Source organism: Chrysemys picta, chromosome 1 (assembly GCF_011386835.1).
Source record: "Chrysemys picta bellii isolate R12L10 chromosome 1, ASM1138683v2, whole genome shotgun sequence".
In the NCBI taxonomy this organism is placed as follows: Eukaryota; Metazoa; Chordata; order Testudines; family Emydidae; genus Chrysemys; species Chrysemys picta.
Window position 1 is genome coordinate 86,743,447 of NC_088791.1, and position 25,154 is coordinate 86,768,600.

The window sequence follows — 25,154 nt, forward strand, 5'->3', positions numbered from 1 at the left end:
TTATTTTTTGTGTGCTGAATCCATACATTTTTGGCTCTCTTCCTGTGTGTACAGCACAACAGACATTTTGTTCTCAAATTTGCCTCTAGTTTGATAGGAACTGAGTCACACAAACATTGAGTCTTTGAGTGGAGATGTTACTTTTGTTCCTTCTTGTCTGTAGTATTTGCTTAATCTAAAATAAAGTTAATTTAGACTGTCATACATGCTTCACTCTGTGTATATGTAAATACAAGAGTTGAGGAAGGCTTTTATTCTCCATGTTATAGCAAGTGAAGTCAAGACTTACAGTCAACTTTGTCTTATTCCCTGCAGGCTTTTATATCCTTTTGGAGTATATGTTACCCCAAAAGTGAGCGCTATTAGTATGGCTAGAAATCCTTCTCAAGTGACATCTAATGCAAAGGATGCCAATCATATTTCATAAGCAAACAGTTCTGAGCTTTAGGGGCATAGGTAGTGTTGCTAGGTTGCACAAGAGGATTTCTTGGTTCAAACACTGAGGGGCTTGTAGGATGAGTTGGAATCCCTGGGGCAGGTAGGGTGCCAGGGTGAGAGGTACCTGAAAAAGCAGGGGGAAACTCTTTAACAATCCATCTGAAGTAAGCATGAATCCTCTGAGGAGAGAGATCTGCTTTGATCTGCCTAAATCTCCTTACAATTAAGGGGGTCTCAGGAATCTGCCCTTCTTGGGACTCCTTCACAATTGAGGGATTCTTGTAGGAAAGATAGTCTCAGCCTAACCTTGTACCTGTTTTACTTCCTGGTTTGCTACCCACTTGGATGGGTGAAGAACCTGACTTAGGGTCTGTCTTGTATGTGGAAGCCAGATAGAATGGTCACTTCCTGGCCCTGGAGCAGGAGAGCTGGCTCACTGCATGAGTAGGCTGTTAGTGCATCACACAGTGCTGAAGCAGCACCTGAACACCAGTGTGCAGCTAGAAACTTTCCATGTCTCAGTGATCTACTCCATGTTCTCTGGAAGCTGATGAGTCCCTAATATGCAAAGTTGACATCACCAAAAAGTCTCAACATACATACAATCTCTACCTACTGGCAAGGAGGAACCATACCCAAGCATCTAGGCTAGCACAGCAGATCAAAAAGAAAGCACTTTTTGAAATCAGAAATATGAAAGACACTTGATAGTCTAGAAATCACATGAGAAATGTGGTATACCTGTTTCTAGCAAAATGCGTACTACATCCACCTTTCCAAATAAGGCTGCTTCATGAAGTGCACTCCCCTTTTCTGTCTGGAATAGAACAATATTGATGAATTAAAAACACTAATGTACCAAGGAATCCTTTCAAAAAGTAATATATTTAGACAAAGAACATTTACTTTTTGCTCTCTTAACTATATTAAAAGACTGTTGTCTGGGCAAGAATAATTACCAATAATATTTATTAAAAATCATTCATACAGGGCTGCAACATACAAGAGTAGAGAAAGTTCTATGATAAAGATCACTTAATAACCATATAAAAACAAGATGCAGTAAATAAACATGGCCCTGATTCTGCAGTTATTAGGCAAAATTCCTAGTGAAATCACTGGGAGTTTTGCCTGAGTAAAAATTGCAGGTCTGACAACAAAACTTAGGGTAAGTAAATTAATCTATCTTCATACTACTGCCTATCACAAAAGTATCTGGGTGCCTTCCACACAAAATCAATAGCAATAGTGAAATCCCTAGTGGACCCCAGGGAATCTCTGGCTCTTTTCCATTTTCAAGGTAAAAACTCTATTTAGGGAAAGATTTGTTTGTGTGTGTGTTTTAAATCTGTTGTTGTTTTTTTTCTTGAGGGGTGTATTTGAGTAGAAGGGGGTACCAGTGTTGTGAGTTTCTCTTATGCTATGGTAGAAAGACTTTCAATGAAAAAATACTTTTATTCTGTATATTAAACTACTGACTTTTGTTATTCCTGACTATAAGAATGTACCAGTCTTGTGACACAAACCATATTCCTTTCAGGGGCAACACAGCATGAAACTTAACACTGAAGAAGAACAGGAGTACTTGTGGCAATAAATTTGTTAGTCTCTAAGGTGCCACAAGTACTCCTGTTCTTCTTTTTGCGGATACAGACTAACACGGCTGTTACTCTGAAACTTAACACTGAAGGTTACACAGATTTGCAATAGCAAGAAACTTAGTTCCACATAAATGGCAAAAACTGGAAATATCTCTTGCTACGGCATTATTTTGAAATAAAACAGAATTTTTTAAAGTGTCAAATGTGAAGACCTTTTTCTTTTACAGCTGATAATGCAAATATAGTAGCACACTTTTATTCTCGATGTTATAGCAAGTAAGGTCAAGACTTACAGTTAACTTTCTCTGTCTTATTCCTTGCAGGCTTTTATATCCTTTTGGAGCATATATTACCCCAAAAGTGAGCACTATTAGTGTGGCTAGAAATCCTCCTAAAGTAATATCTAGTGCAAAGGAGGCCAATCATATTTCATAAGCACAATGGAACAAATTCTGCTCTCATTTACATCATTCAAATCTGGAGTGAATCCACTGATTTCAGTTTTCCATGCAGTAAAAACAGAGGCCCTAATCGGGATTGAGACCCCATTGTACTAGGTATATAGTAGAAGACAGTCCCTGCTCCAAGTAGTTTATAGCTAAACAGAGAGAATACATAACAGGTGGTCATGGAAAACAACGCGGAAGGGACGGAAAAGAAAACTTTTATAACTTTTACAGGAACACCACAATACAAAGATCACCTAGGTGTACAATTTGCAGGCTCACTTGTGAGCTGCAAGATTTTTTATTAGGGCTGTCAATTAATCACAGTTAACTCATGTGATTAACTCAAAAAAATTAATCAAGATTAAAAACAATTAATGGATGTTTTTCTACATTTTCAATATTGATTTCAATTACAACACAGAATATAAAGAATACACAATGCTGACTTTATATTATTATTTTTATTACAAATATATGCACTGTAAAAATGATAAACAAAAGAAATAGTATTTTTCAATTTTCACCTCATACAAGTACCATAAGGCAATCTTTTTATCGTGAAAGTGTAACTTATAAATGCAGATTTTTTTTTTTTTGGTTACATAACTGCACTCAAAAACAAAACAGTGTAAAACTTTAGAGCCTACAAGTCCACTCAGTCCTACTTCTTGTTCTGCCAATCGCTAAGACAAACAAGTTTGTTTACATTGACAGGATATATTGCTGTCTGCTTCTTATTTATATTGTCACCTGAAAGTGAGAACAGGCATTCGATTGGCACATTTGTAGCCAGCGTTGCAAGGTATTTATATGCCAGATATGCTAAACATTCGTAGGCCACTTCCATGCTTCACCAACCATTCCAGAGGACATGCCTCCATGCTGATGATGCTCGTTTAAAAAAAAAGCGCCAATTAAATTTGTGACTGTACTCCTTGGGGGGGAGAATTGTATGTCTCCTGCTCTGTTTTACCTGCATTCTGCATATATTTCATGTTATAGCAGTCTCAGATGATGACCCAGCACATGTTCATTTTAAGAACACTTTCACATCAGATTTGACAAAACGCAAAGAAGGTACCAATGTGATATTTCTAAAAATAGCTACAGCACTCGACCCAAGGTTTAAGAATCTGAAGTGCCATCCAAAATCTGAGAGGGACGAGGTGTGGAGCATGCCTTTAGAAGTCTTAAAAGAGCAACACTCTGATGCGCAAATTACAGAACCCAAACCACCAAAAAAAGAAAATCACCCTTCTGTTGGTGGCATCAGACTCAGATGATGAAAATGAACATGTGTCAGTACGCTTTGCTTTGGATTGTTATCAAGCAGCATGGAAGCAAGTCCTCTGGAATGGTCGTTGAAGCATGAAGGGACATATAAAATCTTTAGCGCATCTGGCATGTAAATATCTTGCAACGCCAGCTATAACAGTCCCATGCGAATGCCTGTTTTCACTTTCAGGTGACATTCTAAACAAGAAGTAGGCAGCATTATCTCCTGCAAATTGTTACAAACCTTGTTTGTCTGTGTGATTGGCTGACCAAGAAGTAGGACTGAGTGGACTTGTAGGCTCAAAAGTTTTACATTGTTTTATTTTTGAATGTAGGTTTTTTGTACATAATTCTACATTTGTAAGTTCAACTTTCATGATAAAGAGATTGCACTACAGTATTTGTATGAGGTGAATTGAAAAATACTTTTTTTTTGTTTTTTACAGTGCAAATATTTGTAATAAAAATAAATATAAAGTGAGCACTGTACACTTTGTATTCTGTATTGTAATTGAAATTAATATATTTGAAAATGTAGTAAACATCCAAAAATATTTAAAATAAATGGTATTCTATTGTTGTTTAACAGCGCGATTAATCGCAATTAATTTTTTTAATCGCTTGACAGCCCTAGTTTTAATATATAAGTAAAGAAGAGATTTTTTAATGAATCTCTAATAGGCAACGTGCCCAGTTCTTATCATTAGGCAGTTTATTATGGATGTGGTTTGGAGGAGATGATTTAAAGTACAGGGCGGTAGCTTTGCAAGTTGATTCAGGGAGTGTGTTCCACATACAAGTGGCAGAAAAAAGGCTGGGGCATAGGTGTTTGTGGGAGAAATGGACTGACAGGCAATGGACATTGCCATCATTAATGAAACAGAGTGGGAAGGTGAAAACCGATTGGATAAACAGAGGTAGTTAAATTATGAAGGGCCTTCACAACTATGCAAATAATCCTTGCATGGAACACATTGTACTGTGCAATGTCATTTAAGACTAAGGGCCCAAAGTCTATCACTCACCAAAACCTGTGTATTTTTCATATGTTTCAATTAAAATGAAAACTTCAAAGCATAAACAGTTGAAGCAGATTTGTATTGCCCACTTCTAAATAATTTCAGACTGAAGGACATTGGAAAGACCTGGGAAATGAATAAAATGTGTGATTAATTCAATCCAAAATTAAATGTTGTCTATTATTAGCCCAAATATTTGCTAAGATTAAAAGTGGTCAGGGAGTACAGAAGAGATTAATAAAATGGCTAAAGTAAACCTTCCATTTACACAAATAAATGTTTACAAACACAAAGAAGATTGCAGATACTTCTATAATTGTGTCTCTACATTCTGAGAGTTCTTTACTGCTGATAAAGCTGAATTTGTTTAAAGAGTATGAACATGTACAATTTAATTTACCACACGGGGTTACATTTTTTATATTGTTCTCTACCAATTAGTGATGCAGAGCAATTTAATGAATACTAAAACAGCTGAGTTCAGTTTTAAGTAACAGACTGGTATTGTATGCTCTGTTCAGTTTAATGTTCTGATAGTAATTATCAACAAAAAAGTATTCAGAGGTTACAGAAGTAATAAGTTAAGAATATGGACAGATCCAACTTGGCAATGTACCAGGATGCAGAATGAAAGGAATTTATTGACAGAGAAGATGGATATTGCTGGGGAAATAAATAAATGCTTCACCATGGAGAGAAGAGCAAACATGGCAGAAACAGAAATTGACCCAGCACATAACGTGGAAAGTGAAACAAACTAAGGGTAGCTTCAAAACTGGTTAAGAAAAATTAGAACACCTGAAGATAAAGGCAATTGTAGGATTCTAACATAGACGGCAAACAAAATGACATTAAAAAGTAGTGAGTATTTTTCATTCCTCACTAAAAACAGGTGAGTTATTATACAAAGGCTAGCAAGAAACTAAAGTAAAACCTATATTTAAAAGAGGATAAGTGTCAAAACTAAGAAACTAAAGTCTTTTAAACACTGTCTGTCATCAGTGTTTCTAGTATGACATCATGTAGAACACTCCAACATCTGCAAAATGCTCAAAAACAGCACTGATTTAAAATGAGAGATCACATTTAAGAAATTTCATTAACTTGTTTGAGAATCAGCAACAGTAAGAGTCAAGGGGTGAAGTAGGCATAAACTGAAGAATGTTTTCAATAAAGTATTTTATACATTATAATTAGATATTTATATGAAAGTGAATATGTATTATATTGATGGTGAAACTGTATAAAATTGATTTAGGAAAATTCAAAACAATGGTGAAATTATTCCAGTTATATAACAAGGGAATATCCCATATCTTGTAGAGATATTGGATAAAAATTCATCCTTGACATAACTCTGTTGATATATATGGCTCTACAACAGGGATGATTTTCAGAGCAAAATACTATTTCTTATGCAAGCCAGCATTAATGCAGTTTCAGTCTGTTTCTTCCCCATTTATTTTCTGGAGATGCAAAAGGAGATATATAATCAGAAATACTTTTTGGAGGGATGTGTTACTCCTTGCTCTAGCTTTCTTACTTTCAAATAGTGTAACTAAAAAGGATAATCCTGGCAGCCAGCAAGCAATTTTATATTTGAAGTAAAAACATTATTTTTACCCCAAACGTAGTCCAGCCATACAAAACAAGAGAAATCACATATATTAGGTAAGAAAGGGTCAAACAGTACATTTCTACTCCTACTCTTTAACTTAGAAGCCAGATCATTTCCCCGCATTGAAGAGTGGATGTACATGGTTTATTGCTATAGTATTGTATATATTATACCTCCCTGTAGCTTTTTATTTAAAACTGGCACCCTATTAAATATGGAATTGTATGCTACTGAAAACAATTATGTTGAGTCAGAAGTTTCAGGAATCTGTTGCAGTACAATTTTGGTGCAGTGAATATTGCTTTGTACTAGGCTTATGTAATAAGAAATCAGAAAATTCAACTCCTGAGCATCCATATCTTTGTCTTTAGAGCTGGACAGACCATTGGAAACTGAAGCTATGTGGCTCTAACCATTCCTATAAAACAAAACAGCTTCCAAGGCAACCTTCACTTAACTGGTGGAGTTAGAAACGTGTGACAACCAAAGAGGTCTAGTGAAGCAGGCAAACCAGTGGATGCAGTTGAACTTGCCAACAGCTCTCTGTTTAAGTTGTGGTTTAGCATTCTTATATATTCTTCATATCTATGTATGTTGAATAAACTGATTATCTGTATATCTAAAGCAAAATCTCAGACAAACTTATTGTCCAGCTTCCATACTCTGTTTAGCACAAAGGACCATAGCCTCAATAGATGTAAATCAGCATAGTGCCATTGAGGCCAAGGGAGGTAAAGTAATTTACACCAGCTGAGGATGGGGCTATGCCAATTTATATCAGATGAGGATCTGGCCCATACTATACAATTAATTTCATAGCCCCTGGTTCCGGGAAGCATTTAAGCACATGATTAACTTTAAAATAATGGGATTTAAGCAAGGGACACTTTCTTGAATCAGGGCTATAGTATCCAGTTAAGTACATGCCGTAGACTGTAAATATTAGTCTATTTTATACATGACCTTGCAGAATTTCATGATTTCTTTTAAAAATGCCACATAAATGTATTTTAAAACAGAAATGACTGGGAGCTTCAATTATATATAAAGACTGGCAGAAAATAGAACACTAACTTGGCAGCTGACATCCATTCCAGCCTCTAGTAGCACCTGTACAACAGCTTTGTGGCCATTACGTGCAGCAAGATGCAAAGGTGTGTGTTTCCTAGTATTGCAGCTCATCAGGTTTGGATATGCATTGATGATCATCTTCACTACCTGCAGACGCCCATATAGTGCTGCCAGATCCAAAGGAGTTTCTAATTTATTGTTTCTTATTGTAGGGTCTGTTAGTTCTTCCAGTAAAACAGCAACTACTTCTGAATGTCCATATTGAGCTGCACAGTGCAAAGCCGTTTCATTTTCATTGTTCTGTTAAAAAAGAAAATCTTAAGAAGTTCATGTTCAACAACACAGAATGCTAACTCTGCCTTTACTAACCCATTGTAAATAAAAGGTTTGAAATACGATTCAATTTAAACACTGGGAAACAAACCTACCAAAGTGTTACTAATTTAGCAAGAATGTCTCTAACCAAGTCTGGTGACCCTCCAGCAATTCAGCTCTGCCCACTCTGGCCCCCGCTATCTTCCTTACCACACTGCTAGTGGAAGGAATTTCAGTGCCTGTTGCCCCTGACCATCTGCTGAGACCTGTTATCTCTCTCTTGACCCAGCTTCCTCTGAAATTACAGTTCAAGATCTTTTGCTGAGAAATGCTCTAACAGCACACTAACTTAATAGTCTGCCCTGCCACAATGGGTCATTTGAAATAAAACCAAAGTTTATTAAGATAGTAAAGAAATACAGAGAAAACTTGGAAAATGAAAATTGTTTAAATAACATTTTAATCATTTAGCATCTCACTATAAATATTGCTGCTAAAGATAACTATAAACCTTTGTGGCAAGATCTTTGTGTGATAATCAGAGTCCAGACACCCCCAGGGGAGAACAGGGGGTTTGAACCCAAAAGAATAAGTTGCTGAATCAACTGATCGTATATATTGTTATTGTGCTATAAAAATATGTAGAGTAAGATCTTTTATGAAAGCATTTAACGTTCTAAACGTAATGGTTATTATGAGATATGTATACAGACTGTGGTTATGATTTATGTATTTGTGTTTACAGAAAACCATTCTCATAATTTGTAGTGCAGCTTCACCGCATCTCACAGCGGGGTCGTGGGCAGTTAGGAGCGGCCTTTTCAACCAGACAAGACTAGCTCCAAGCCCCTATCATTGTACCATCCAAGAAAAGACAAATGATGGGCCATTAGAGTTAATGGAAAGTTATTGAGACAACTGGGAATTCTCCCCAATCTGAATAACCATGAATCATCATGCCAAGAGACGGAGGGGGAGAGGGAGAGGGGGGAAAGGGCGGGGGGGGGGGGAAGAAACCTTTCAAAAAGGAGAATAGAAATTGAAGCTTTTATCCAGAAACTGTCTGTGAAACACTAGATTCCACCCTACAGTTAGGGGGTAGATTGGCAAAATGTGCAAAGGTAATAGGCAACTTGTATTAGAAAAGGGTTTTTATCTAATATAGAAGTGCAAAGCCTGAGGCTGCGTCTTTATGCTTATTTACTGTGCAACTTGTATATGTTAGCTCTCCCTTACTATTTCATCTTTGAATATGTGGTTTGTCTATTAAATAAACCTTTTGTTTATTTTTACCCCAAGCAGGTATCTGGTGTGCAAGCTAGGTGGAGCATGCATGCTAAAGTGAGCTGATAACTGGGGGACTCGTCTTCCACAACCAGTTTGGATCAAACACCTTCCTGGGTCCACCTCCTAACCAATATAGAGAATAAGCAATATCCTCTTTGACTACACTCTTCCTGTCTTGTGGACAAACTACAATGGTTGAGATTTTTGAGATCCTTTGTATTCTCTAATGACTCCCTGTGCATCTTTGGTGATACAAGTCTCGGTTAAGAAAACCTTTGTAAACAGTTTCTCCCCAATACCATAACCCAAACCACAAGTACGAGTTATTCATACAGGCCTACATTTTCAAAACGTTGTGAACAAAACTGCACTAAAATAAACAGGCAATTGAAGCCTAATTTTCACGCACACTTACTGCAATTATGTATGCACTTCAGATAATTGCAATAAAATAGCCAATTATGGTACATTGTGCATGCAATTCCCTTATTTGCATATGCAATGGAAGTAGTTTCACATAGAAATTAGATGTGTAGTTGCATCCACATTTTGTATGGATAATATTAAAAATGTGGTCCCTAGAAATTTTATAAAGGTTCAGAAGTTTAACATAAAATTATAAATCAGATATAGCTACCCATCAAATATACAATTGAATTTTTAATCTGAAGGGTTATAACTTTTTTAGTCATTCATGGATGATATATAAAAGAATCTGGAATCTCATGTCAATATTTTGATATATTTGTCTGAAAATAATTCAATTCCATTTTCATTAAATCATCTGCAGTTCACACATCCCTAATGATGTGGCTATTTATATTTTCCTAAGGATGATTCAAACAAAATGAGTTAGGCGGCAAACATATAGGTATCTAAAGATACCAATTAGTCCAAAATCCTAATACTGTAGGATGGGATGAAAATTAACTCCTTTTGCATAATGAATACCTGACCTGAATTGTTATATGAGAACATATTTAAAGAAAAATAGATTTTAAAACACTAATTTTAAATAAGAGCTTCTGTAAACCACAGTTGTCTGAAAAATATTGTTCTACATTTTTTGCATAAACACCCATGTGCCCACTGGCAAAAGTAAAACTATACTTGGATTAAAGATAAAACAAACTGATTTTGAAATTAAAAAAATTGTCATTGCTGAACTAGAAATAGATCCAATTTGGAAAAGATCTGATATTAATTAAACAATATATATCTGCTGACAGAACAGGTAATATATATACTGTGTTATACCTTTAATTAACCTTAATAATACAAAATAACCCCCCTTCCCCACCAAAAAATATCAGCGGATGGAGTAATTCATGAATGAGAGAAAGAATAATTACATTTTCAAGAGAGAGTTCCAACCTATTTTGGAACCCTGTACAATATATATCTATCTAATTTGACAGACTTTAGTATTTCCCTGAAATACTCTATCCTTCAAGCAAGTAGTGATACTAGTGGGGAACATTAAGTGGGTTCTTACAGAGTCAGAATACTCTGAATGTAGGAGGGGTGGGAGATTTGTATAGAGTAGTTCCACCCAACTTGTCTGCCCATCCTGGAGATAAGATCTGAACTGAACTTAATGTATTTTTGTTCATTTCTGTGTTAATAAAATCAACTCCCATGAAGGAAGGAGTTTGGACTCTACATAAGGTGTGGACTGTATTTGAAAACATGTTGGCAATGGCATGCTCATCACCAGGGATTGAATCATCCCACCAGATCTGTGCATTGAAGAAAAAAGGTGGGGGTGGTCATCCACCTCGACAGCACTGTTTCCCTGCCATTTGGATGCCACAGAATGCATTCTGCAAGGTGATATTGTGGAGGGTGTAGAGACTGGTTTGGCTGGAAGAGAAACAGGGGGAAGGTCAGAGGAAAAGGGGATTACCGTTTCCAGCCCTATGGAATTCAGGTGGAAAGAATAATACAGCCTGAGTCTGTATTATATTTTCCACTGAGCCCCCTCCTGAGGATCCTGAAAACAGCCTTGCCAGGATGTGGTTGAAGTGGGAGAGTGCGGGGGGGATGGGAGACCAGGAACTAGAGCCAGTGAAGCAGCACTGGGTATCCACACAAACAGCCCTGACCTTCTATGACACGTGCCAAACTGTTGAGATCCACCAGGCAGGGTGGGACAAACCTTGCTCTCCAGTGAAATAATGAGAAGGAACTTTGCAAGGGGATCCTTACAAACTTCCTGCCCCAGAGACCCCTCATGTTTACCATAGGAATGGTAAGTAAAAATCTAACATGGCTGTGAACCACTGAGGCACGTGACAACAAGGACTTAGAGACATCAAAAGCATGAGTTGGTACACATACTAGACAAATAAATGGGTGATCCTAAATGGATCACATTCACCTCCTGCCATATAACAGGCTGACAGTGCTTGGTTGGAGCACTCTACCCTGTTATCAAGTGTTGATCCTGCTGGAAAAAGTTAAGCAGGTTCTTCTGAGTCACTCAGGCAAAGGGCTTGTTACTCTATCTGGTTATAATGGAGTTGGGAGTGTCTTTCTAAAAAGGGGTAATGGCTGATTAATCCTGTAGTAGGAACCCTATGGGCAGCTATGACTGGAGAGAACTCTTGAGCTTGATGTTAATTTCTTTGTTAAAGCCATGCCATAGAAAGGTATTTGTTTTTGACTCTTTTGGTGTGCAGACTTTGTTTTACAGTAAGTTTAGAAAGACACCTGCCCTTCTTCTTTTCTTGCTTCGGGAATGGACCAGTAAACTAAGGAAGAGCAGTGAAAGGGCCATGTATAGCCCATATATTTCCACACAAACAGCCCGCCTCCATCCAAAAACAAACAGAAATCAGAACTCACCCCATGCCCAATACAGTCAAGTATTTTTTTAAATTAAAAATCCAGAGTATTTTAAGACAGACTAAAGACCCAAACTTCTCCTCACTCCTCCAATAACTCTCATTCACCGAACTATTCCAGCCTAGAGCAAATGTAAAGAGTTGTGAAAGTGGGACCTTGAGAGCTTGCTTATTTGAGCTCTCTAATATGAGGTCTGCATTTTTACAAAGATTTGGGTGCTTCTTTCAGTTTGTTTATTTAGGGGCTTCCATAGTTGTTTGAACTTTCTGCTGACTATCTCGCTTTGTCGAGGAATAGGGTTCCATTACCTGCTAAGGCCTGGTCTGCCCAGAAAACTACAAATATTTTATGACAGATCAACCACTGGGTGATTTAAATACAGAGATGAGAATAATGTTAACCTTCAATTAAGAAAATGTCTGCATTTCCACAACTATTTTCTGCTCTTGGATGCATATATGTGGCTTCCATTAACTTATCATAGTTTTCTGGAGAACATAAACGGGGGTAGGGTGGGGTGGGGTGGAAAAGGGATGATTTGGACTATCTAGAGATCATGAGAGAATGGTGAAAGGTTGTTTTCACATAAACTAGCCTTGGACAGTTCCCAGTAAGAAAACCTAAGTCCAGTGGTTAGCCAGAATAGAAGATCAAACAAACCAGCACAAGGACATTTAAGAGAACTAAGTATCTGTAGACTAAGTATGTTTACAACAGAAATGTAGTAAAATTCCAGAATAATCTACCAGATGCTACAAATGCCAGTTGCAAGAAGATAAATATGTTTAAATAATCATTTAATTAAGAGCCGAGGGCCATTTACTCTTCTTGTTACAAGATATTTTGTTTCTCTTCACTTCTCTCCTTTAGGGCAGCAGCTATCTCATATTAAGATACCGAGCTTTTTTAATCAATGACACTTTGTTCTTGTAAGTGCAGTTCAAGTTGCTTTATGCATACCCTGAATGCAGCAGAGGTCAAGCTTTGGAGAAGACAACCCACATCTTCATTTAAAAATGGAGGGTGGAGGGAAGAATAGAATTTTTTTTATTAAATACAGAATTCAAAAAAGACATTTTCTTAGCCTATTTTGGGCTTGATCCTTGCACCCACTGAAGTCACTGAAGTGACATCAATAAGAACATGTAATACCTATACCTCATTCTGATGATTCAGGGGCCCCAATAAATGTATCAAAAGTTAATTATTAACATGTTATTACAGCAATAAGGACATCTAGCACTCCTTTTCCTCACCTTATAGCAAATTTTTGAACAGGTACTAGAGGCACTACAGAAATATAAAACAAGATGACTTCTGTAATAAAAAATACAATCCGATGTACTGAAGCATGCAGCTCTAAATTAAATGCATAAAGTTCTGGAAAAGTCTGTGTCAGATGCAGAGAAAAGGGCAGAGACAGTTACAGACTGTAGAGAGGAAAATTACCTAGAAACATCATCAGTGTCCAAATCATTTCTTTAAATGTGTTAATATTCATATTTTGTCAATAAATGTAGAAAGATCACAATTTTGAACCAGGTAGTCATCCTCCATATCTTTCATTTTTTATACCTGATTATGTTTTCACGCTTTTCTTGAACTACTCACATTTACATATTGAGCCATCTGGTGGCTGTCCTTTGGTGCATGTTAACTTTTAAAAAAATATATTTTGGCTTCTGAATATATGTACATATTTTTATGAGAAATTATAATCGCCACAAAAAATGCTTGAATAGATGGAACTATATTGATGAAAGTATTAGCCTGAACATATTTTGATAATTATATATTTTATAGTACCTATAGTTTTAAATGATATATGATGCATTAATTTATTAATGAATCCAGATCTCTCATTTGTCAGTCTACAGCCACATTATAATTTAAACATTTTCAGCATTCCACATCAGTTTGGTTTAAACATTTTTCTGTTTTGCAATATCAACCCTCTTACATTTTGTAACTCAATCTACATACCTTTCACATTAGCTAAAATATATCTATGTAAATAATGCCTTCACTAATCTTAATCATATATTATTTGCCCTACAGTATTCAATCTATGTTTATTTTGGAGAGTTGTCAGTCTACATTTCCCTCTCCCCCATGACTGTCATGCAATTGTTGGCCTCCTTACTGGTTTTAAGACATAGTTTTATATAACTGGAACAGTAGGGGGCATTCAGAGCTTAAAATGCTGGATATGATTCTATAATATTAGCAGATTATATTTTAAATCTGTAACAAATACTTCTGCTTACTTATAATACCATATATAAAATCTATTAATTGATATGTTTTGTGTATGTAATACTATTATGTAGGACATGCTGCTCTCATTTGCTGTACATCTTTGATTCTTGCTCTGTTCTTTAATATTGTTTTCTTTTCAAAAATATTTATTTTACATAACATTGCAATAAACTATGTGACAAGTAAGGGTATGTTACAAAAGTAATGTAAACAATTTTTAATCATAGGCAAAATTATCCTTTTGTGCAGAAAACCCAGAGAGGAGAAAATATTAATGTAAGCCATGCAAAAAACTGACTTTGGGTGGGTGAGTGAGATATGTGATGGCCAAGAAGTGGCAGAGAGCATGGCTATAAAACAAGGAAGAGTCTGAGGATGTGTAGGAAATTATATATTCAGCTCCACAGATCTTGAGGCATTTATGTGAAATACCATCCTCTCTGTGCTTCACTCAGACCCCTACCTTTCTGACAGCATAGCCAGGTCAGTTGCCTTGCCACACTGCCATTGGCTACCTGGCTGTGATTGTGCCTTACTTCTCCTTCCAAGGGAAGAAGAAGCTGCATGGAAGACTTAATGCTGCATGGAACATTAAATAATATGGCAATTTGCCATATAAATCCATAGACTCATAGATATTTGAGTTGGAAAAGATCTACAGTATATGGTTGTCAAGTCTAATCCATTGCCAATGAGGGCCTGTTCCCTACAGTATATTATCGAGTGCTCCTTCCAATCAGTTTTAAAACCTGTCAAACTATAGTGCTTCCACTTCTTTCCTTGGGGGACTGTTAACAGTTCGCACCATGGTTTTTTTTTCTTATTTTCACCTGATTACTTCTAATTACATCCCTCTGTACCACATTAAAAATTGGTCTCTCTCCTTGTTACTCCTATCAAGAATTTCTAAACAGATATCATGTATTCCACTTGGTATTTTGTTTCTCAAAATCTTATTTTTCCTCCACAAGCCTAAGTATTCTTATTTTGTTACTACCTACCATTTGCACCAGAATTATATTTAATCTCATTTCATATGTTTGAGCATAAGTTTGTGAGGCCTAATAACTATTTGAATCCCAGTTACCTATAAATTAGCTGTATGTGATTTGGCCAAGACAGCATGGGATTCCCATGATTGTTAGGTGTAGACAAAATAACGAACAACTAAATTACAGGATTTTTTGAACTCTCTAGGCCCCCCATTCCCCTCCAGTTTGATTCCTCTCTATCTGAAAGAAAAGTTGTTAGCCTACTCTTGCTAATAGTGAGTGTCTGCTGCAATAAATGTTCCTTAGGGAGGGCCTCTGTGATGACACAGACTACACACACACACAAATAATCAGCTAAATGGGTTTAAAATTCATTTCTCTGTAGTCAACAACACAAACCATGGGTTCCATATAGCAGCATACCACAAACCCTGGGGGAGGGCCAGCCAGGACACCTAAAATTAATCTGAGCAGAGGGCACAGGGAAAGGGGAGGGACATAGAATAGGAAGACTATGAGTTTCCATTCCCATTCCATCCCGAAAGAGATGGAAGCACAGCTCTAAGCACTCTGACTGATGTGAGAAAATGCTGTTAGTGCTTAGTAAAGGTATGGAAAGAGAATGCCCAGTTGCTGCTTTGCATAGCTCATCAACTATCATTTCTCCTCTTTCTGCGCAGGAGATGGCAACAACCCAAGTGGAATGGGCCCAAATTCTGATCTGGCACAGGGTCTCAGCTGCTGCACAGGCTTCTTGAAAACCGGATCTGTTCCAGCTGGCTATGACATAGCTTTACACCCTCTCTCCCTCTTTAGACAGCTAATAAAAGATCAAACAGTCCACACTATGGAAGTATTCATTCCTGGTTAAGTAAAACTTAAAGCTGCTTCTCAAATTTTAGTTGTGCCACATTTTATCTTTACCTGGAGACAGAGTCAGAAATTTGGGAAGGAAATATCAAATGAAAAGGGGACAAAACTGAGGGAAGAAAACTGGAGTAAGTCCTAACTAATACCTTATCCCTGTGAAAAGTTAGCTATGGTGGATGGCAAGATAAGGCCACTGTTTCCACAACATAGCTGAAGTTGTTTCTAATTAGATTGTAAGATTTTTTGGTCTGGACTGTGTCTTCTTAGTGTCTAGCAAAATCCTGATCAGGGTCCAGAGGCACTATAATAATGCACATAATATGTTTATTTAAATGGTACTAGAAACACCACTTCCAAGGTAAAAAGATATTGGTCTGTTGCACTGAATGGCTTAAAATGATGGTTTACCTAGTTTCTCTAGTACAAGAGGGAGAAACTAAGAACCAAATGGGAGTCTCAATAAGTGAATGTTTCAGAATACTAGACACTAGAGGGGAAGTGCTCACTGTCCCATCGTCTACCATGTAATTTACTGCACTAAGGGACAAGATATTAATACTGGATAAGTCACTTGTTCAGGGATGGAAAAGTAGTAACCCTTAGTGTAAAATCCAGAAGGTTTGAGTTTTATAACATGGGAGGGAAACCTTGTTTTCTGAGAGGATAAAATATTTTTATTTACCCCAAGAGTAGGGTAAATATTTTACCTCAAAAGTGGATGCTTTGAGGACCATGATTCCAGTAGGAAAGGTCTCCCCACCTATGCCATCAGGAACGAGCTTAATGTGTTAGCTGTCAGAAGGAGAGCAGGGTGTTTGATTTCATTTAAACTATTAATTGCAAGCAAAATCTTTGAGAGATTTCCCATCATTTTTAGGGTTAGTGGCACAAAATTCTAGATTCCGCTTGATCAACCAGTAGATGGAAGATCTGAATATGTAGGAAGAATCATTAGGAGCCAAGAAGTGAATGGGACTTTGATAAAAAAAAATCTTTCTGGTAACTTCCACCACCATTCTGTCTAAGGAATCCTTGAAGGAGACATTGGAATCCAAGATTAAATAATCTATCTTTGACCAGTGCAGGACTATAAAAACCTGTAAATTCCTGAGGGAGTTACTGTGGCGCTTATAGCTAGCCGGCCCAGGTCACAACCCCAAAGAAGTGTTAATTGTACCCATTCACTTGTGAGTGGATATCAAAGAGATGTTAAATGAATTGGTAGGCATAAACCCATTCCTTGATGTTGATAAGAAATCAAGGGAAATGTATTGATGATTGTATTGTTTTCATCTGTCTGTATCCTGTACTTAATTAACCTTAAGATCAAAGATGTGTATACTCTGCATGAAACTAATGAATATTACCTGTATTGTTTTCACTTATCTATCTCTGTTATAATGAATGGCTGGCAATTACCTTATGTAAATCTGTGTAACTGGATTACATGTATATGCATGGGAAGTAGAAGGTTAGTGTCAAAGAGTAGGTCATTGAGTGTCCCACACTGGGAAATCTATGGACACATGCTATGCTGGGAACATCTGCCAAACTGTTTTCAGCTTGTCTTGCTGTGAGCAAGATCTATAAAATACTAGATCCTGGGAGAGATTGTTTATCTCTGGACTGCTTGGGTTCTGACAGGGGAATCTTATGCGATTGGATAGAGGACCCCAAAATTATTTTGGGAAACCTTGAGGAACTTATGGAAAGCAAACAGACACTACATCTCTGTATCATTTGGACTACAACTCTGATTCCACTGTAATGTAGTTTTATCTGTGTTAATCTCTCAATAACTCTCTTTTTTCTTAGCTAATAAATCTATGGTTTAGTTACTAAGGATTGGCTACAGCATTGTCTTTGGTGAGATCTGAAGTATACCTTGACCTGTGGGTAAGTGACTGGCCCTCTGGGGCTGGAAGTAACCTAATGCGTGGTGAATTTGGTTTTAATAATCTTTCATAATAAAGTCCAGTTTGTCTGGGTGGTGAAAGGGGGCTGGAATGCTTAAGGGGACTGTCTGTGACTCCAAGGTAAAACTAATATAGTGATGCAGGAGTACACTTTTGTTACTGGCTTGGTGAAATGTAATGATAGAATATACAACCACTTTGGGGTGTCTGCCCTATTTTCTGACAGTCAGTCCTGAGTTTGGCATTTTTAGCTGTGAGCCACTCCAGACATTGTGACAGTTACATCTTCTGAACAATCTTGTTTGTCATCCATGAAGGTAAATGCTGTCTACATAAAATTTCAGGCACAGGGCAAGCTTTTTCTTGCTTTTCCATCCCCAGGAAAAGGGTGGCTCTGAAGGATCCAGTTTCTCCTCTGGCCTTCCAAGTCTCATAGGTTCAGACAGTCCTCAGTCCATTTTCCCAGTCTTCATTTGAGATTCCTTGCTAAATCAGCAAGCTGCACCTCAGGCTCAATCTGACACCTCACCTTCCTGAGGAGGAAACTGGGGAGGCTGGTGGCACAACAAAACAACAAGACTTAGGGAGTTTCAAAGCCTGGGCACTTATACTTATGAATTTAGTCTTAGGGGCTGAGGCAAATAATTGTCTGAACAACGTTACGGAAGTTTCCAAGGAAGGTCTTAGCCAGACTCTTAGGATTTTTCTCTGGAGGATAGAAAAAAGAATTTTTAAAAAGCATAAGTCTTCATGAAGCATTTATTACTTCACCTAATGACTGCTGGGGGTAGGGACATAGATTGAAAGGGGCTGACAACTCTTACCTCATCTTCTGACTCATCTGTTCTTTCAGGGAGGGCCTCTTCTCTAGCAAGTGAGTTCTTCTTGCCTTTGTACAGGCTAACAGGGATGGTTTGCCCTTTGGCAGGGACCTGCAGAGCCTCAGTAAGGCTAGCAGCTGTTCATTATTCCTTTGTGCACTGGCAGCAGCTCCTAGCAAATCATTACTTCAGGAAGCAGATTTAGAGTACAGCTGGTCAAAATTTTTGTCATGAAAAATTTTCATTTGGTTTGATTTTTGTAATGAAAAATTTAATAACAAATTAAATGCAATTTTTATTTCATTCAGAAAAGGAAGGAACTCCCTCTCCCTCCAAAAAGACATGCAATTTTTCAGTTTGAAGCAAAATGAATATTTTCATGTAGTTCATTTTGAATGTTTTTCTTAAAAATGAAAAAAACACAAAATTTCTAATGAAATGAAAACTTTCCATTTCTTTCTAATTTTTTCATGAAAAAAATCAACATCTTCTCCAACCAGCCCTACTTCTCAAAGTGTGCTGACAAAGAACCCAGGAACTATAAGGAAGCCTGAGAAGTCTCTTCAAGATGGTGGCCAGGTTTAGCCATAGAGATTATCTTGCTTCTTTCTTTCATAGAAGCAGCACTCACACTGCAGAAGAGTGCATCACATTGACAGTGTGATAATCCCGTAACTCAACTAGTCTTGTCCTTGTCAGGTGCTGGTTCCAGGTAGTCAGGCCTTGTGGATGGAGCAGAGATTGAAGCCAGACATAGGGGTCCGGACTGGGATAAGGGCAGTGCTGGCACCAGGGTCCAGGCACAGGCTAGGGTCAAAACTGAAAGCAGAGTCCGTAGACAAAGCCAAATGAGTATTGTAGCTGAAGTCCAGATACATGCCAAAAGTCAAAGATGGTTGTTCAGATCCCAAGGGTCTGGGTGTGAAGAGGCAGATCAAGCTGGAGCGGGTGTATAACAGATCTGGAACACGATCAGAACAGCCCACGAACAAGGCTGGAATGGGGCCTGGGCAAGTCTGGGGCAGGAACAGGAACCATCTCCAGAGTGGGCTGGGAGTCTAGAGAATCTGTTATACTGCAAGGCACTGAGAGGTTTCCTGGCCAGGTAGTGCCATTAGACAGACTAATTTACAGCTCTGGTGGGATTAGGAAAATACCTGAGCCTGGGGGTCAGTTGATATGGTTTCTGCTCAAGGATCGGCTGCTGTCTGGCCACTAATCCCACAAGTGCAACTATTAACAGCCACAGAGGGTCTTGCAGCAGCTATATCACCAGTTAACAGCCTGTTGAATAGACCCTGCCCCCTACCTACTATGATATCTTTTTTGCCAGCATTTGCCATACAGCTGAAGGGATGGATCATTTAGCCCCTGTTACTCATATATATATACACATACCATATTTGTTTGTAGTATATGTATGCACAATAAATTTGTCTTATGTTACATTCCAAATAGATAGGAAAATATTGTAATTTACTGCATAAAAGTTTTTAAGGAAGTTAATATGTTATAAGTGAGTATGTTGCTTATTGTACTCGATTGTATTGTGAAAGCTTAAGTTTTGCCTTCAAAAGGACTCTAGAAACAAATAGCAATGTCTCAATCTTCCTTAAATATAGTTTCTTTAGTGCCTATGCCCAATTCAGCAGAAAATATATTCTGCACATGCAACATGGAAGACTTTACCAAACCCAAAATAAGTTTCTAGAGCATTAAATTGCATGGAAAACAGACATATTTTGCTGAATCTGGCTGTAACTCTGTCAAACCTAAACAATACTTACTTTTATTTTCTGATGACATAAACAAAAATTTTTAATCACTTCACCTGTTCATTCACTCTGGAGTGTGATGGCCCATGATGGATGAGAATCTTCACAATATCTACATCTCCTTTCCAAGCAGCCAAGTGTATAGGAAAATAACCTTTGTTATCTGCCACATTAGTTGATGCTTCATACTGAAGTAATTTGAGAACTATATCCCTGGAAAACAGGGGGGAAGGAAGGAAAAAAGCTAAAAATTGAGAGGACAGCTTGTTTTATAAAGTTTGTACACATTGTCAAAATGTTTATTCTTAATAACAGATGAGCCAAATCCCACAGTCATTCATGCAAACCTACTGAAATTAATTTGCCTAAGAACTGAATACAGATTGCAAAACATAGACCAAAATGCTGAATTTCATGTTTCTTCTTTATTTTATTGACTGAATAAAGAGGTTACTCACTGACAATAATGCTGGTTCTTTTAATGCATTGCCTCCACAGAGACACACTGTAAGACACATGAGCCTATCCACTTAGTCACTGAACCTTTTAAAACAATAGCTGACAGTAAGAGAGCACATGCATGTCCCTCCAGACTTATATTGCACAGAATGAAGGTATAAGAATCCCACTCCCTAGTTCCTCTTCCCCTTCAGAAGTCTTGCTATGAGTTGAGCTCTGAAGCACAGTGCAAGAGTGGAAGGCAGTTTATTTAGAGTACGAGAGTTACTCTTGGTAAGTAACCCCTTTTTCTTCTTCATGACATTGCCTCCACAGAGTCCCATAGCAAGAGATCATCTAACGATACCACACTTGGGTGTTTACTAATCTCCCTGGAAATCCTGTTTTCATTTTTGGCTTCTTACTCTCCATTTCCCAAGATCAACGAGGAACAAAACAACTTTATTATCTTTTCATCTATATCTTGTTCCTGTTAGCATTTTTAAATTGTAATTTGTAGGGATTTACCATACTTTATAATAAGAGATTAAATAGAAGGTGCTATATTAAGCCACTGGTTTTTAAGCAAAATTCCATATTGATTTCAATAGGAAGTTCTGCTTAAAAATGATAGTATGGTATGAGCTACAGTTAGCAAGTATGCTAAAAAATAAATCAGTTGTGTCCTACCTTTAAATTTGTCTTCTCATGGATGGAATGATCTTCTGACAGCCCTGAATAATTAACAAGTTAACTACACCCATAAGCTAGTAGAGGCAGTTCTTGGCAAGCAAACATTGGCCCTTTAAGCAGGGCCGGCTCCTGGCACCAGCGAACAAAGTAGGTGCTTGGGGCGGCCAATGGGAAGAGGCGGCACGTCCGGGTCTTCTACGGCAATTCGGCAGCAGGTCCCTCGGTCCCCCTCAGAGCGAAGGACCCGCCGCCGAATTGCTGCCGAGGAATGAAGTGGCGCCATTGAGCTGCCGCCAAAGTGACGCCGATCGCGCTTTTTTTTTTTAACTCCTTCGCCGTTTGGGGCGGCAAAAAACCCTGAGCCAGCCCTGTCTTTAAGAACTGGCAGTATCAAAAATCTTAGGAGTACTTTCAAAGCAGACTGCAAAAAACATTATTTAATACATTAAGAACTTAGGACTTGACTAAAATACAGGCAAATGTATACCCTGGGGAAATAGTTGTGGTCCCTAAATCTGTCCCAAACACGGCAATAAGAACAATGGCATACTGTCAGAGAGACTGGACAAAGGAGGGAGAAAACCTACCAGTGACTGAGATACACCCATATCTTGCCACTGAAAGAGCACTGCTGCCTTCAGAAGAAGACATGACAAATCTGGCACAGGGAGGCCAAATAAAGGCTGTGCAGTCTAATGGACTTGGGTCTTGAGTGACATCTTATGCTGGGCTTTACCTACCACTGAGAAGGTCAAACTGTGAAAAAAGGCCACAGGAAGCAAGGTTAGCCCTACTACTTCTTTGATCCAAAAGAGGTGGACCCAAGAAACAAGTCCAATCACTGCTGTGTTTCAACTACTTCCTGGTGGAAGCAAATGGCTGAGAGGTTTGGCATGATGTGGGCTCTTAGGAGGCCAACACTTTGACATCCAACAAAAATGTGTCTTGAACTGCCTCAAGTGGCTGATGGGCATAGTTAACCTAGGAGTTGTGCTTCAGGACAATAGTAGAGCCACTCGATTGAGAAAATATAATATGCTGTTTAAAGGGTAGCATACTGTACTAGTAAAAAGTTAAAAAACATAGAAGATAATGAATGGAGTACTGCAGCAACTGGGATTAGGTTCAATATTTATTCTATAAACAAAATATTTTTATCAAAATACAACTAAGATGTAGTAGTAAATAAATACATATTTTATACTTTTGTTTTCTCCAAATCAGATGAACCAGCAAATGATGTAGACCAATGAAATCAAAATTCTGGGAAAGCTATAGTGTTTATGAGCATGGATAGCTCAGAAGTTGCAGTTTGGGCAGATACAAATTAATGAAGTCAAAGGGGATAAAAGTTGCCTAAAGAGTATACTTTTAACTGAACACTAAGCAATAAAAAGATCTGGGAGTGATAACAAACATAACCAAGAATGATTTCAAATAGAAAATAAGGACGTACAATAGAAATATTGGATGGCCATAAATGACATCTTAAAGGAATGTATTATATCATCCCCTGAATAACTTCTTAAACTACTAGTAGGCTGCAGTACACAATGATGAACACTGGCAGTAAAAAAAGATGATTGGTGAGATATAAAAGGTACAGAATAGAACAATGATAGAAATGATAGAATGAACTGGTAAAAAAGTATAATTAGAATAGTTATGAATTTGATTTGAAGGCATTTTTCATGCTCTAGGTCTCCCACAGCACTTTACAAAGTACTGAGTTTGCTACTGATAGGGCAATTATTGTGAGGTCTAACATAACATATTACGCATTTGGTGGTAAATAACCTCTATGTTCTGGCCAACGTTTCTTCTTTCGCTAAGATAGACTTTGATGTTCAAGGTTGTTTGTTATCTTCTACTCTTTCAAAGAGTGCCAAGGTAACCTTAACTTACTACAGACATCTATCAAAAATGTAAGGAATGGATGTCTTTCTAACAGCTCATTTGAAGAGTATGTACTGTGGATGCCATGAAACTGATAGGATAAAAGCTGTTTTGATAGGACACAAGAATCAGAGGTCATGGACTAAAGCTAAAAAAATAGCTTTAAAGGAGTTTAAGAGAAATGTTCTATATAAATGTGAATAACCACATTAAAGCAATGTTAAAGGTACGTATTTAAAATCACAAACAAACAATCAGAAAATGTCAAAATTAAAACTCCAGTAACAATGTTGATTTGGCTCCATTGTGCATCCTGTATATTTTATAGTAAATACTAATGTATTTATTATAACCTACAAGCTTAACCAGAAAAAGGCAGGAACAGACAATGCAATATATCTGCAATACAGCCAATTAATGTTGCTGTAGAAAATGCTATTTTTTTAATTTTCTGACTATTTGTGATTTTAATTTGCAACCCTAACATTTTAATGTACCTTTTGTCATTTCATTTCTTTTGCTATTTAAAATTAAAAGGGAAAAAAGACATTGTCTTTGTTTAATTTTACAATAAATTGTTTTCATTTACATGTGAAATTCACAAAAAAATTTATTGAGGTGAATGGGAAGGGGGAAGAGTTAATTTCCACACTTGGTGGTTGTTTTTTGTTTGGCTGGAGACTGTTTTTAACAGGTTTACATTGTGACAACTCTTTTGTTTCAACACAGAGAGATATTTCCTTTTTTGAAAACATAGTAAAAGCTGGATATTTGGAAAATACTATTGAATGTAACAAATATGCAGATACCCAATCACAGGATCTTCAGAAAAAATGCACTCTTGTTTTGTTTTCTGTCCCTGATGATAAGACAGGCAGTGTTTCTGGACAATTTTGAAACCTGTGTGTACCAGTGTGATATTTACAATTTCCCTCACATAAATTTTCCCAACAGATGCTCCTACTTTGCTCATCCCTTTGCTCAAGGAAGCAGCTGTCCTCTTGCCTGTCAAAATGGGCAGCATAAATGTGCATTGTGATCTCTCAGAGTGGTCACGGGGAGACTGAGGCTTCATTAGGTATTCCTAACTCTTACCAAATTATAATGAGCATGCTCAGAATTGATTTTGAAGTCAGTCGGAGTTGAGGATGCTCTACAACTGTCAGGAGGTACTTATACCCCATAGGATTGTGCCATATGTCTATACCAACTCTCAAGTTTCAAATTCTAGCCATTTTTGCTGTAATCCTATTTTTTAAAAATCCTGTCTAAACCTGCCTTTGACTTCAATGGAAGTAGAGTTAGGTTAACAATGATTGTGTTTGAAAATAATATCCTAACCTCTGAAAGAAAAAATAGTGTAATCTATGAAAACACTAACTAAATAGAAAATGTAAATAGACCTAAAGAGGCATCATACCCTCCTTATGTTGGAGAATGCTAATATGTTATTATGATTAGCCTGAAGTCTATGGCTGGTTCTGCATATCATTGCAACATTTATGCTTCTGCTCAGATTTTCACTTTTTAAAGTAGCAAAGCGATGGTTTGTGTTCAATACTCCCATATTTTCT

At 37.4% G+C, this 25,154-nt stretch overlaps 1 protein-coding gene across 11 annotated transcripts in view; it reads right to left on the reverse strand.

Moving 5' to 3' along the window:
• ANKS1B (ankyrin repeat and sterile alpha motif domain containing 1B) overlaps positions 1–25,154 on the reverse strand; it is a 771,828-nt gene that overhangs the window by 634,328 nt on the left and 112,346 nt on the right. For 10 of the 11 annotated variants that reach the window (XM_065561011.1, XM_065561005.1, XM_065561000.1 and 7 more), the window contains exons 3-5: positions 20,610–20,766; positions 7,475–7,771; positions 1,180–1,255 (exon numbers count right to left, since the gene is read on the reverse strand). In XM_065561011.1, coding sequence (XP_065417083.1) covers positions 1,180–1,255; positions 7,475–7,771; positions 20,610–20,766 — 530 coding nt within the window. The remainder of the gene's footprint in view (positions 1–1,179; positions 1,256–7,474; positions 7,772–20,609; positions 20,767–25,154) is intronic. The other variant, XM_065560934.1, reaches the window with a different exon arrangement.